Here is a 14919-nt window from a genome sequence, read left to right as displayed (position 1 = left end):
TGTCAGTACAGGACAGTTTTATAATATCTTGGTGCAGATAGAAGGAGTGTGTGACAGAATGTATTCTTACCAGATACACATAAAGGTACTGCCCACCATCCAGGTACAAACACCAGCATTCTCACGTAGACGCATATCATATACCAACTAACAGATTCCACAGAAATATAATAAATGTGCAATCAGAGACATGACTTATGAAACATACATGCCATGACATAGCTACCACAGTCACCAGGACACGGCCCACACATATCATGTGTCCATGTGTACACTCTCTCGCTCACATACACACACACTGAAAAGCACATGTCCACATAAACACACCCACACATTCACACCCACAACCAGAATACATGGCACTCTTATGGACAAATAGTCTTATAGAGCCACACAGAAGCACATGGCAGATTTCACAAATCTGCCAATACATCCTCCTGCATACAGAAACTTAAACATTGCATGTGAGCTGCTTGTTCTCTTGTTACTGTCTCTCTATTTACTATCCCCCAAATACCTTCAAAACCCCTAATTATGACTGGGTAACCATTTTTAAGTATTTGCAATAACTTTTACAGTCAACACAAATTCATCAACATGGGTACATGGGGGCAAGAACATTAAAATCATACTTCAAGTCTGGAATGAATCATGAGGTATGATCTTTATAGCCTCCCCATGTCAAAACTAGATGTATTTTCTAGCTGAGAAAGAAGGAGAAGCCAAGACCATCATAGCAGAGGGACCAGGACAATCATTCTCCAGAATGTCCAGACAAGGTCATAAGTTCAGTACCGACACATTCCTGGAGACAGAATACATGGTCTATTTAAATTGCTGGAAGAAGACAGCACAAAAAGTTTGATACTTCAATCACCAAGGCATTCAATAGGATCCTAATAGTCCCAGCTTCTGTAGTATTGAGAACACCAGGGTGTCTGACTTGCTACCTTGTGAGAACATACGGAGGACCCTTAGACGGATCTCTTTGGTCTTGGCTCCATAGACAAGGGGGTTCACTACAGGTGGTAGCAGCAGGTAGGTATTAGCCATAACCACATGGAGCAGGGAGGTGGGACCACCCAGCCTATGCACCACTGAGAGCCCAATAAGTGGTACATAGAAGACCAGAACAGCACAGAGGTGGGAGATGCAGGTGTTGAAAGCCTTGAGTGCTGCCCCCCAAGAGGACAGCTCCAAAACAGCCCACAGGATGAGGATGTATGAAAAGCCAATGAAGAGGGAGTCCACACCCATGACTGAGAGGATGATGAAGAGTCCGTAAACTACATTGACCCTGGTGTCAGTACAGGACAGCTTCATAATATCTTGGTGCAGACAGAAGGAGTGTGTGACAGTACATGTTCGGCAGTAGGACAACCGCTTCAGGATGAAGGGCAGTGGGAAGAAGAATACAAACCCCCTGATCAGGGCAGCTAGTCCGATCTTGGCCACGGTAGGCCCTGTCAGCACAGAAGCATGGCGCAATGGGTGGCAAATGGCCACAAAGCAGTCAAAAGCCATGGCCAGCAGAACAGCTGACTCCATGGCTGACAGGGCATGGATAAAGAACATCTGGGCCAGGCAAACATTGAACTCAATCTCCTGGATTCCCATCAGGAAAAGGCTGGTCATCTTGGGCATAGTGATAGAGGAAAGGACTATGTCAATGGTAGAAAGCATGGCCAGGAAGAGGTACATGGGCTCATGCAGATGCCTCTCCATGCGAATGATGAGGACAATGGTGAGGCTGCCCAAGGTGGCCAAGGCATACATAAAACACAGTGGGAAAGCCAGCCAAAAGTGTATGGTAGGCCCCAGGCCAGGGATGCCCACCAGAAGGAAGTATGCTGGGTGGACCAGAGTTCCATTTGAAGTGGCTATGACGGGGAGCAAGAGCTGGGGCTTCTGCATCCCAAATCCAGGGCCTAGGAAGGTAGAAATATCATTCGGTTATGGCTCAGAGGAGAGAAAGGACTAGTGAGGAAAGGGCATTGGAATGGTGACAGTAACAAACAGGACTAAGTCCCCCCAGAAATTCTGAACCCTAGTTTCTCTGCTCTGATTCTCCTTGTATAAACTTCCTGAACACCTTGAGCCTTACCCTGGCCCTTCAAGGCCCCAGCGCTGCACAAGCAGATTCTATTACTGTCCCATGAATCTCAGCATGTGAAGACCCACTCATAAAACATGTAAGACAGTCCTGCTTCTTCAGAGCTGATGTTGCTGCCCAGGGTACTGCTCTTAGCTTCTTCCCGTCAGAGTAGACTTGTAGGGTTGCTCCAAATGGTCCACACTGACCAGCTCTTCTGGTGTATGGTGGGATTAGGGTGGGTCTGGGTTCAGAGTTAGAGGCTTGGTTTATAGCTTCCTTTAAGACCTACTATAATCTAATTTAAGATAGGGAGCAGGGGCTCAGTCTGGAATGAGATTTCAAGAGAGGTTTTGTTTTTAGGCCTGAATACCATTTCTCAAATTTTCCTGATAGAATCATCTACATTAATGGAAAACACCATCCCTCCAGGTCCTACTCCAGGCCCAGAGAATCAGAATTGCCAGGGAAGGGTTTTGGAAATGTGTTTAAAAAACAATAGTCCCCTTTCCCCTAGGAAATTTGTTTTTCAAATCAGAGAACTTCAGAGAAAGTTGTTCTGGTGTTCTGGAGAGTAGGAAGTTGGGAATGAAGAGGGACTATCTTTTCGGTTTCAAGCTCCCAAACCAACAATAGAACAGCATGTGCTATTAGGGTCTCTCAAGGCCCACGTAAGAGTCAGTCCCAGCTTGTGTTCAGCAAGAGGAGTATGTCATGGAAATCAGATGCAGCTGAGACATGAAAAGAAAATCAGCCAGTGCTGCCGCTGTTACTCCACAGTGTTTACCGGCACACCCCGCCCTCCACCTACTGTCCCTGGTGATCACACAATGCCCCAGGCTCAATTTCTTTCTTTCCACAGACCACACTGTTCTAAGCCTCTGTCCTGAGATTCAGCCATATAACCTTCTGCCTTCTTGATATTTCTACCTGGATAACCTACGAGCCTCCCACTCATCTTGCCTCTAATAGGGACCCCTTCCAAACCTGTTCCTGATCTCAGAGAGTGCTACTGCCCAGCACCCACAATATTCAAGTCAGGCAGCTGGTCTCATCTTGACCCCTCTTCTCTGTCACCCCCACATGGAATTCAGCTTTTCCAATTAATCTATGGGGACCTTTCCTTTTAATACACCTTCTCCCAATGTTGTTATATTATCCACTCTGCCCTGATTATAAAAAGAGCCAACTTACCTCCCTGCCTCCAAACCTAGTGTATTCCAAACCACCTTCTACCCACTGCCATCTAAACAGAAAAACTGGACACCTCAGGCTCCTGTTGAGCAAGTTATGAGTGATTCCCATAGCCTTCCACATAAAGTGAGAAATAGAACTCCACAGTATGCACACAAGGCCCTTCACAGTGTTCCTCTAACTTAACTTTCCAGTCCAGCTTGTCTCCTTCTTCATCACCAATCACCACCACCACCATCACACACAGGTGCACATACACACACGTACATACACACACGTTTTTCCTGGTAAAGTAATTCCCCTTGCCTTGCTTAAGTGAAGAGTAGGAGGCAGGAACTGAGGAGTCCTGTCCTGGGACAAAGGACAGGCAAAGTTTGGAATGTGTCTCACAGGCTTGAAGAAACTCCTCTGTGTAGGAACAAAGTCCAGGAACCGGGCTACTGCAATCTGGAAAAGGTGTACGCTGGAAGACCTCTCCAAGCAGCTAGGCTGACTGATCAAAGGCCCGGCTTCCTTATGCAATGAGCCCTCTGTGCCCGTCTCTTCCCCTTGCCTCCCCTCCCTGGGCTGAGCCTGGCGCACTCACCACCAATGCCTCCCCCCAGGCATGGCGGCCGCCCGTATACAGCTTCTCCGGGGCCCCTCGGGATTGTGAGGAGTGATAAAGAGTGAAAGACTAGGGTCTCCCTGGCACAGACGCTCCGCTCAGACGCCCCAGGAAAGCTGAGCCCTGACTCCCGCCCAGAGGGACTGAGCTGTTACGATCCTTCTGAGCCCAGCTCCGGAGACTCTCGAGGGAGGCTGTATCGCGGTGTGGAGAGAAGAGGAATAAAGGGGCTGGAAGAGAGGAGCTGTGGAATAGAGGCGTGAGCACTCCGCAGAAAGCACACAGACAGGGATGCTAGCGCTCAGCACACACTTACTTCCCAAGGGCATGGGAGCCCTAGGGACCGACTCTCGCTTCTTCATGCTGCCTCCCTGTGGTCCCATAGGGGATTTGCAGCCTCGTGGCCGTCCCTAGGCAATGGCTCTGAGGATAATGCTTTTAAAGACCAAGGATCTAACTGACTGGAGTCTGAGCTCTTTCTACTGCTCTACGCTGCCCGTTAGTTCTCCCTCTCACTCACTCAAGCCCACCTTCTCTTCCTTGGGTCGCTAATCATAGCAGTCCTGACCCTCCAGAAATGAGGCCATGTGGCATATTTGCCTGAAGATCGGGCAGACTTGGGTCTCCATGAAGCATCTCAGTGCAACTCTCCATTCCCATCTCCAACCATTTTACCTCCCGTTTTGCACACATATTGGTACCAAAATATTTCCACATCTTCAGTGTTCCATGCTCTCACCCTTCAGCTTTCACTTATATTTTTCCCCCAGTAAAAATAGTCATCTCATTCCCAGTTGTAATTCTTAGCCTTTTCTGTTTAAACACCCTTGCTTAGAGGAAGGAAACAGACTTGGATCCACCCATTTATAAACAGTATGACTACTCTAAGCATCCATTTAATGTGGAAAACAAAATAAAATACTAGAAATTCTCCAGTTAATGTTTGTGTTCATTGTTATTAGTCAAAACAAATGGAAGAGCCAATAAAGTAGGAGGAAATCCAGTAGACAGTGCCACAAAAGGCAGAGGAAAAAATTATATTGAGAAGGAAGATTGGTCAGAAGTTCAGAAAGCTGCTGAGAGATCAAGCAGTGAAAGGACTGAAATCAAAGGTCACTGGCTCCCTGACGAACAGGGTGGGTGGGGTGGAATATTGATGCAGCAGTGGGAGGAATGTGTTAGGAAGATATGAAGAGTGTAGATGTAGACAACCCTTTCAAGATATTTGCTTATGAAAAGAGGAGTGAAATGAACAATACTTGGAAGATTTATACCTCCACAGAGATTTTTAAATGTGTATTTTGGAACTACAAGAGAATAAACGTCAACAGGATGGAGTTGGTAAGGAGGCTCCTTGTCCTTTACTCCTCACATTAGAGGTAGCTATGGCCCAGGAAGACAATCTGTCTCCCCTCCTCTATATAGTAACCATGAGTAATCTTTGTCCAATAGCTTTCATCACCCAAGCATGCCAGACCAATCTCCTAAACTCCAGATATGGTAAAGTCTATTGGACATAAGCGTCCCTTGGAAACCTCAAACTCAACACCTAACTCATTATTTCTAAGCTATTTTATTTCATTCTCAGCTATTATCAGTTACGGTCTTCAATCTGGATCCCGCTCCCTGTCTTTTTTATGTTCCCTGTCATATAAATCACTCTGTTGGGCATGTCAAAACTTAGAAGTCATCATCCCTACCTTCTCCCCTCTCTCTCTCACCTTCCTCCCCAAACACATCCAATCAGTCACCAAGTTCTCTTATTGTATCTACTAGATATCTATCTTATTAATATGTTTGCATTTCTCCATCTTTTTTGCCTTTTCTTCATTCCAAGCCAAGGCAATCTTTTGCCTAGATCATCAGAATCACTTGTTCACTGGTCAGACTCACCGAAGAACTTTCCTACCAATCTATTGTCTCTGCTGTGGCCAGTGTGATCTTCCAACCACAAATCAGTTCACAGCAATTCCCCATTGCTTTCAGAAAAAACAGCTGAATTCCCCATTGCCTTCAGAATGAACACTTAGCCCAGCTCATAGGAACTCCATGAACCATCTCAGTGCAGCTCTTCTTCTCCCATCCTCATCTCCAATTATTTTACCTTCCTTTGTGCATACATAAGTCCTATTGGCAACAAAGTATTTCCACCTTTTCAAAGTGCCATGCTCTCTCTCACCCTTCAAATTTCATGTATACTTTTCCCCAGTAAAAACAGTCATCCCATTACCAGCTTTAATTCTTAGCCTTCTCTGTTTAAACACCCTCGCTTAGAAAGACTTTTCTTGACCCCTAATCTTGGCGGGACCACTTTACTCTTTTTCCCTTTGTTTTACTGATAGCATTTAACATTGAGAGATCATTCTTCATCTATCTTTCTATCTTTGTAGGGGGGATGGACACTAATTGTATGTATAAAAGAAAACATGTACAGAGTCCTCTTCCATTCACTCTTAAGGCAGAAATTATTGGTCTTCTTGTTGATGTGCATTCATAACTTACAACCCTATTACTTCAATTGAGGTATGTTTGATGGGTAGGCCCTGTTAAATTATTATTAATATTAATAACATTATGCACCTAGTTGGCATAATTTCCACAGGCATTTTTCAGGCATTCTTTTTTTCTCTCTTTTTAACAGTAGTAAGAATAGATCTTATTAAGGTGGCCCACAGTATGATTTTAAAATAATGGTTTTCCCTGTACTTTTGTTTCAATATTTTTTAAAGGAAAGAAGGGAGGAAAAATCATTCAATGTAAATATAATGTTAAAAGGTCCAATGGATAATGGAGAGCTTTGGCAAACATATACTCATGGCTTAGGAGGTCCTAAAAGATACGAACTTGCCAAATTTAACAGCCCCATCCCATGACATCTCAACTCTCCCTCAATATGGCCCTGCACTGGCATTCTTCTAGTTTCTTAAGTGAAAGTTCTCTATCTGTATACCTCCTTCCAAGCATTTGCTCAAGTGGGTTTTGTCTGGAATGGTCAACCTCTTTGTTTCCCTCCTCTAAAAACTAACATTGCTTTAGATTCTGTTTTATGTGCTACTTTGTATAAGAAAGTCTTTCCTGTACAAAGATGTTTTCTTATTTCTGTAGTATCCAAATTTTATTTTCAGATGACCAGTACCATTGTTTTTTGTTACGAGACAATGTGTGTGCCACACACAAAGCCCTACAACATCTCATGAAAAAAGTCTGTGGTTTTACCCAAAGATGAAAATAATTCCTTGTGTTCATAACCTGCTTGTTATAAGGCAAGAAAAAGAAACATAGTATGAGAGTTAGAAAAAAGAAATTAGTCATTATTTGTAGATTAGTGATTGTATATGTAGGAAAATCCAAAAGACTCTATTGATAAGTTACTAGAAATAATGAGTATGCAAACAATGTTAAATACAAGGTCCACTTAGAAAATTCCACATATTTCTTTATACAACATTTTAACCATTTACAATAACATAGACAAATCATATGTCTAAGAGTAAATCTAACAAAACATGTAGAGGAATTTCTGCACAGAAAACCATAAAGTATCCTTAAAAGAAACTGAGGAAGGCCTAAATAAATGGAAGAAAATACTATTCTCTTAAATTGGGAAACTCAATAATGTGAAGAATTTAATTAGCACCAAAATTTTTCTATAGAATCAATATAATTCCAATAATATTCTAATTGGTGATTGCATAAAATTTGATAAGCTTAATTAAAATATACATAAAAATGTAAACTGCCAAAATTAGCCACAAAACCCTAGAAGAATAGGACAAAGTGAGATTTTATCTACCAAATATCACGAATTTTAAAACTATAGTAATTCTGCATATGTGATACTGAGATAGACAACTGAGCCAATGAATAGAAATAAAATTTCAGGGAGGCGGAGAAGATGGCACTATAAGAGCAACTCAGGATTGCAGCTCCCAGTGAAAGCACAGAGGGTGAGTGGACGCCACATTTCCAGACGGATCTTTATTGCCCACAGACGAGGAGATTCCCAGGTGTAGGAGCCCCACAAGCCGCCAGCGCAGCTGTTTTGGCCAGCGCCATAGCGCAGTGGCACTCCGTACAAAATACACTGGTCTGGTTGCCCTATTAAACTGGCAATTTGAGATTTGGGAAGGCAGATTAACACATTCATCTGATTAAATGGGACTTAAACAGTAAGCCAGGCCAGGAGATTCCCAAGCAGCAACATTGTTTCAGCCGGTGCAGTGGGTCACCACATGGGAAATCACACAGATCCCAGTGCCATTTCAGCAGGCTACTGGAACACCTGGGAGAGAGTCAACCATTCAACTTAAAAAAAAAAAGGGCTCTGAGGCAGGGAGCCAGGTAATCAGGCTCGGCGGGTCCCACCCCCACAAAAACAAACAAAACAGCAATTGGAAATGCTCGGGGTTGAGAGTTTCACGGCAAGCACAGCTGAACCCAGGACAGTGCAGCTCGGTGGGGGAGGGGCGTCTGCCATTACCTAGGCACTCCACCCCTACGGAGGTACTCTGCCATTGTTGGCGCAGCCTGCCATTGCCAAGGCAACCCACCATAACAGAGAGAGGCCGCCATAACAGAGGTGGGCCACCATCGCCATGATAGATCTAACCACACCCATATAAACAGAACTACAGGGAATTATACATGGCAGCAGGGTGGAACCCACAGAAGCAGGGCAGAGCCCAGAGCAGCTCAGCATAACCTCTGCAGGCAGGCAGTGACTAGACTGCCTCTTTGCTGGGCAGGACAATGCAACAGATACTCATAAATAAAGCCCTAACTCCCAGGGACAGAGCACCTGAGGAAAAAAAAATGGGCTTTATGAGTTCTGCTGCAGCAGACTTAAATGCACCTGCCTAGCAGCCCTGAATGAACAACAGAGCTCACAGCTCAGCACTTGAGCTCCTATAAAGTACAGACTGTCTCCTCAAGCAGCTCCCTGACCCCCGTATATCCAAAGAGTCACCTCACAAAGGACTGATCAGACTGACATTTGGCGGGCATCATTCTGGGGCAAAGGTAACAGAAGAAGAAACTGGTAGCAACCCTCACTGTTCTGCAGCTGCTACAGGTGTTCCCCAAGTAAGCAGGGCCTGGAGTGGACCTCAGCAGCCCTACAGCAGAGGGGCTAGACTGTTAGAAGGAAAACTAAGAAACGGAAATACTTCATCATCAACAATCTGGGTGTCCACTCAGAGACCCAATCGAAAAGTCAGCAACTACTCAGACGCCAGGTAGATAAATCCACAAAGATGGGAAGAAACCAGTGCAAAAAGGAGGAAAACACCCAAAACCAGAACACCTTGCCTCCTACAAGGGACCACAACCCCTCACCAGCCAGGGAACAAAGCTGGACGGAGAATGAGTGTGATGAAATGACAGACTCAGACTTCAGAAACTGGGTAATGAGAAACTTCTGTGAGCTAAAAGAACACGTTCTAACTCAATGCAAAGAAACTAAGAACCTTAAAAAAGGTTTGAGGAAATGATAACAAGAATGGACAACTTAGAGAGGAATATGAGTGAATTGATTGAGCTGAAAAACACAACACAAGAACTTCGTGAAGCATGCACAAGTCTCAACAGCTGAATTGACCAAGCAGAAGAAAGGATATCAGAAGTTGAAGATCAACTCAATGAAATAAAATGAGAAGACAAGATTAGAGAAAAAAAGCGCAAAAAGGAATGAACAAAGTCTCCAAGAAATGTGGGACTATGTGAAGAAACCTAATCTTAGTTTGATACATGTGCCTGAATGTGACAAAGACAATGAATCCAAGCTGGAAAATACTCTTCAGGATATTATCCAGGAAAATTTCCCCAACCTAGCAAGGCAGGCCAATATTCAAGTCCAGGAAATACAGAGAACACCACAAAGATATTCGCAAGAAGAGCAACCCCAAGGCACCATAATCGTCAGATTCACCAGGGTTGAAATGAAGGAGAAAATGCTAAGGGCAGCCAGAGAGAAAAGTCAGGTCACCCACAAAGGGAAGCCCATCAGACTCACAGCAGATCTCTCGGCAGAAACCCTACAAACCAGAAGAGAGTGGGGGCCAATATTCAACATCCTTAAAGAAAAGAACTTTCAACCCAGAATTTCATATCCAGCCAAACTGAGCTTCAGAAGTGAAGGAAAAATAAAATCCTTTGCGAACAAGCAAGTACTCAGAGATTTTGTCACCACCAGGCCTGCTTTACAAGAGCTTCTGAAAGAGGCACTATGCATTGAAAGGAACAACCAGTACCAGCCATTCCAAAAACATACCAAATGCTAAAGAGCATCAACAAAATGAAGAATCTACAACAACTAACAGGCAAAACAGCCAGCTAGCATCAAAATGGCAGTATCAAATTCACACATAACAATATTAACCCTAAATGTAAATGGGCTAAATGCACCAATCAAAAGACACAGACTGGCAAATTGGATAAAAAGCCAAAACCCATCAGTGTGCTGTATCCAGGAAACCCATCTCACATGCAAGGATACACAAAGGCTCAAAATAAAGGGATGAAGGAAGATTTACCAAGCAAATGGAGAGCAAAAAAATCAGGAGTTGCAATTCTCGTCTCTGATAAAATAGACTTTAAGGCAACAAACCAAAAGAGACAAAGAAGGACATTACATAATGGTAAAAGGATCGATACAACAAGAAGAGCTAACAATCCTAAATATATATAGATGCAACACAGGAGCACCCAGATATATAAGGCAAGTTCTTAATGACTTACAAAGAGACTAGACTCCCACACAATATTAGTGGGAGAATTTAACACTCCACTGTCAATATTAGACAGATCAACCAGACAGAAAATTAACAAGGATATCTAGGACTTGAAATCATACCTGAAACAAGCAAACCTGATAGACATTTACAGAACTCTCCACCCCAAATCCACAGAATATACATTCTTCTCAGCACCACATCACACCTACTCTAAAATTGACCACATAATTAGAAGTAAAGCACTCCTCAGCAAATGCAAAACAACTGAAATCATAACAAACAGTCTCTCAGACCATAGTGCAATCAAGTTAGAACTCAGAATTCAGAAACCGACCCAGAACCACACAGCTTCATGGAAACTGAATAACTGGCTCTCGAATGTTGACTGGATAAACAATGAAATGAAGGCAGAAATAAAGAAGTTCTTCAAAACCAATGAGAACGAAGACACAACATACCAGAATCTCTGGGACACATTTAAAGCAGTCTCTAGAGAAAAATATATAGCAATAAGTGCCCACATGAGAAGAGTGGAGAGATCCAAAATTGACACCCTATCATCAAAATTGAAAGAGCTGGAGGAGCAAGATCAAAAAAACTCAAAACCTAGCAGAAGACAAGAAATAACTAAGATCAGAGCTGAACTGAAGGAGATAGAGACATGAAAAATCCTTCAAAAAATCAATAAATCCAAGAGCTTGTTATTTGAAAAGATCAACAAATAGACAGACCATGAGCCAGATTGATAAAAAAGAAAAGAGAGAATAACCAAACAGATGCAATAAAAAATGATAAAGGGGAAATCACTACAGATTCCACAGAAGTTCAAACCATCATCAGAGAATATTACAAACAACTCTATGCACATAAACTAGTAAACCAGGGAGAAATGGATAAATTTCTGGACACTTGTGTCCTCCCAAGCCTAAACCAGGAGGAAGCTGAAACTATGAATAGACCAGTAACAAGGTCTGAAGTTGAGGCAGCAATTAAGAGCCTACCTCACAAAAAAAGCCCAGGTCCAGATGGGTTAACAACTGAATTCTACCAGACACACAAAGAGGAACTGTTACCCTTCCTTCTGAAACTATTCCAAATAATTCAAAAAGAGGGAATCCTTCCCAAATCATTTTATGAGACCAACATCATCCTGATACCAAAACCCGGCAGAGACTGAACAAGAAATGAAAACTTCAGGCCAATATTCATGATGAACATAGACACAAAAATCTTCAATAAAATACTTGCAAGCCGATTACAACAGCACATCAAAAAGCTTATCCACCATGATCAAGTAGGATTCATCCCAGGGATGCAAGGCTGGTTCAACATACACAAGTCTATAAACGTAATTCACCACATAAACAGAACCAAAAACAAAAACCACGTGATTATCTCAATTGATGCAGAGAAGGCATTTGACAAAATTCAACAACCCATTATGCTAAAAACCCTCAATAAACTCGGTATTGATAGAATGTATCTCAAAATAATAAAAGCTATTTACGACAAACCAACAGCCAATATCATACTGAATGGGCAAAAACTGGAAGCATTCCCTTTGAAATCTGGCACTAGACAAGGATGCCCTCTGTCACCACTCCTATTCAGTATAGTACTGGAAGTTCTAGCCAGAGCAATCAGGCAAGAAAAAGAAATAAAGGGTATTCAAATAGGAAAGGAGGAAGCCAAATTGTCTCTATTTGCAGACGACATGATAGTATATCTAGAAGACCCCATCGTCTCAGCCCAAAAACTCCTGAAACTGGTAAACAACTTCAGCAAACTCTCAGGATACAAAATCAATATGCAAAAATCACAAGCATTCCTAGACACCAATAACAGACTGAAAGAGAGCCAAATCAAGAATGAACTGCCATTCACAATTGCTACAAAGAGAATAAAATACCTAGGAATACAAGTAACAAGGAACATAAAGGACCTCTTCAAGGAGAACTACAAACCACTGCTCAATGAAATAAGAGAGGACACAAACAGATGGAGAAACATTCCATGTTCATGGTTAGGAAGAATCAATATCGTGAAAATGGCCACACTGCCCAAAGTAATTTACAGACTCAACGCTATAATTACAGACATCAAGCTACCAATGACCTTCTTCACTGAACTGGAAAAAACCACCATGAACTTCATATGGAACCAAAAGAGAGCCTGCATAGCCAAGTCAATTCTAAGCAAAAAGAACACAGCAGGAGGCATCGTACTACCAGACTTCAAACTATACCACAAGGCTACAGTAATCAAAACAGCATGGTACTGGTACCAAAACAGAGATTTAGACCAATGGAACAGAACAGGCATCAGAGGCAACACAACATATCTACTACCATACAATCTTTGACAAACCTGACAAAAACAAGCAATGGGGAAAGGATTCCCTGTTTAATAAATGGTGTTGGGAAAACTGGCTAGCCATGTGCAGAAAGCAGAAACTGGACCTCTTCCTGACACCTTACACTAAAATTAACTACAGATGGATTAAAGACTTAAACATAAGACCTGGCACATAAAAACCCTAGAAGAAAATCTAGGCAAAACCATTCAGGACATAGGAGTAGGCAAGGACTTCATGATCAAAACACCAAAAGCATCAGCAACAAAAGCCAAAATAGACAAATGGGACCTAATCAAACTCCATAGCTTCTGCACAGCAAAAGAAACAGTTACTAGAGTGAATCAGCAACCAACAGAATGGGAAAAAATTTTTGCAGTTTACCCATCTGACAAAGGGCTGATATCCAGAATTTACAAAGAACTAGAACAGATTTACAGGGAAAAAACAAACAAGCCCATTCAAAAATGGGCAAAGGATATGAACAGATACTTTGCAAAAGAAGACATACATGAGGCCAAGAAACATATGAAAAAATGCTCATCATCACTGGTCATCAGAGAGATGCAAATCAAAACTACATTGAGATACCATCTCCTGCGAGTTAGAATGGCAATCATTAAAAAATCTGGAGACAACAGATGCTGGAGAGGATGTGGAAAAATAGGAACACTTTTACACTGCTGCTGGGACTGTAAATTAGTTCAACCATTGTGGAAGACAGTGTGGCGATTCCTCAAAGACCTAGAAATAGAAATTCCATTTGACCCAGCTATCCCATTACTGGGTATATATCCAAAGGACTATAAATCGTTCTACTATAAGGACACATGCACATGAATGTTCATTGCAGCACTGTTTACAATAGCAAAGACCTGGAACCAACCCAAATGCCCATTGATGATAGACTGGACTGGAAAAATGTGGCACATATACGCCATGGAATATTATGCAGCAATCAAAAATGATGAGTTCGTATCCTTTGTAGGGACATGGATGAATCTGGAGAACATCATTCTCAGCAAACTGACACAAGAACAGAAAATGAAATACCGCATGCTCTCACTCATAGGCAGGTGATGAACAATGAGAACACATGGACACAGGGAGGGGAGCACTACACACTGGGGTCTATTGGGGGAATAGAGGAGGGACAGCGGGGGCGGGTGAGTTGGGGAGGGATAGCATGGGGAGAAATGCCAGATGTGGGTGAAGGAGAGGAAGGCAGCAAATCACACTGCCACATGTGTACTTATGCAACTATCTTGCATGTTCTGCACATGTACCCCAAAACCTAAAATGCAATAAAAATAAATGAATAAAAATAAAATAAATAAATAAAATTTTAAAAAAAGAAATATAATTTCAGAAGCATACCCACTCATACATGGCCAGTTGTTAAATGACAAAGGTAGTTCTGTGAGGCAAGCAGAAAAGGAGAATATTTTTTAATTAAATGGTACTATGACAACTGAATATCCATGTGGAGAAAATAAAATTTGAACCCTAAATTTACACTACTTATAATAATTAGTTCTTTGTGGTTTGCATATATAATTACAAAAGGCAAAGCAAGTAGCTTTCCTGGAGTAATATAAAAGAATATTTTTATGACCTCAAGTAAAGATTGACTTCTGAATGCAGTTTATTTATCCATGAATATTTATTGAGTGCCTAATACAGGTACTCTTCTAAGTAATGGAAACACTTTAATGAACAAAACAGACAAAATCTCCTGCTTTTGTGGAGCTTACATACCAGCAGGTACAATTTAGCTTTTCTCTGTAGGTATATCTGTCTCAATGCATGCCAGATGGTTTTTTTACCTGGAGTTCATAAATGTCACCAGGAATTATCTAGAAATAGATATTTTATTTTATAAATAAGTGAGCATGGCATATCTTAAGACTTGGATCTGTAGCTTAGCTTGTAAATCTTTTCT

The 14919-nt window shown here is 42.1% G+C and overlaps 1 protein-coding gene across 1 annotated transcript; it reads right to left on the bottom strand.

Moving 5' to 3' along the window:
- Positions 1–885: 885 nt before the first annotated feature.
- On the bottom strand, positions 886–1914 carry LOC100406262 (olfactory receptor 51D1). Its single transcript, XM_002754885.4, has one exon. The coding sequence runs from the start codon at positions 1912–1914 to the stop codon at positions 886–888; it is 1029 nt and encodes a 342-aa protein (XP_002754931.2).
- Between the last annotated feature and the right edge of the window lie 13005 nt (positions 1915–14919).

The sequence above is a fragment of the Callithrix jacchus genome, chromosome 10, assembly GCF_049354715.1.
Source record: "Callithrix jacchus isolate 240 chromosome 10, calJac240_pri, whole genome shotgun sequence".
Taxonomy (NCBI): domain Eukaryota; kingdom Metazoa; phylum Chordata; class Mammalia; order Primates; family Cebidae; genus Callithrix; species Callithrix jacchus.
Note: the sequence above shows the minus strand (reverse complement) of the source record. Positions and strands in the feature narration are given on the sequence as shown.

What these genes read in the sequence shown, in the direction of transcription:
- LOC100406262 (XM_002754885.4), bottom strand. Translation starts at nt 1,914, where the DNA reads ATGCAGAAGCCCCAGCTCTTGCTCCCCGTCATAGCCACTTCAAATGGA.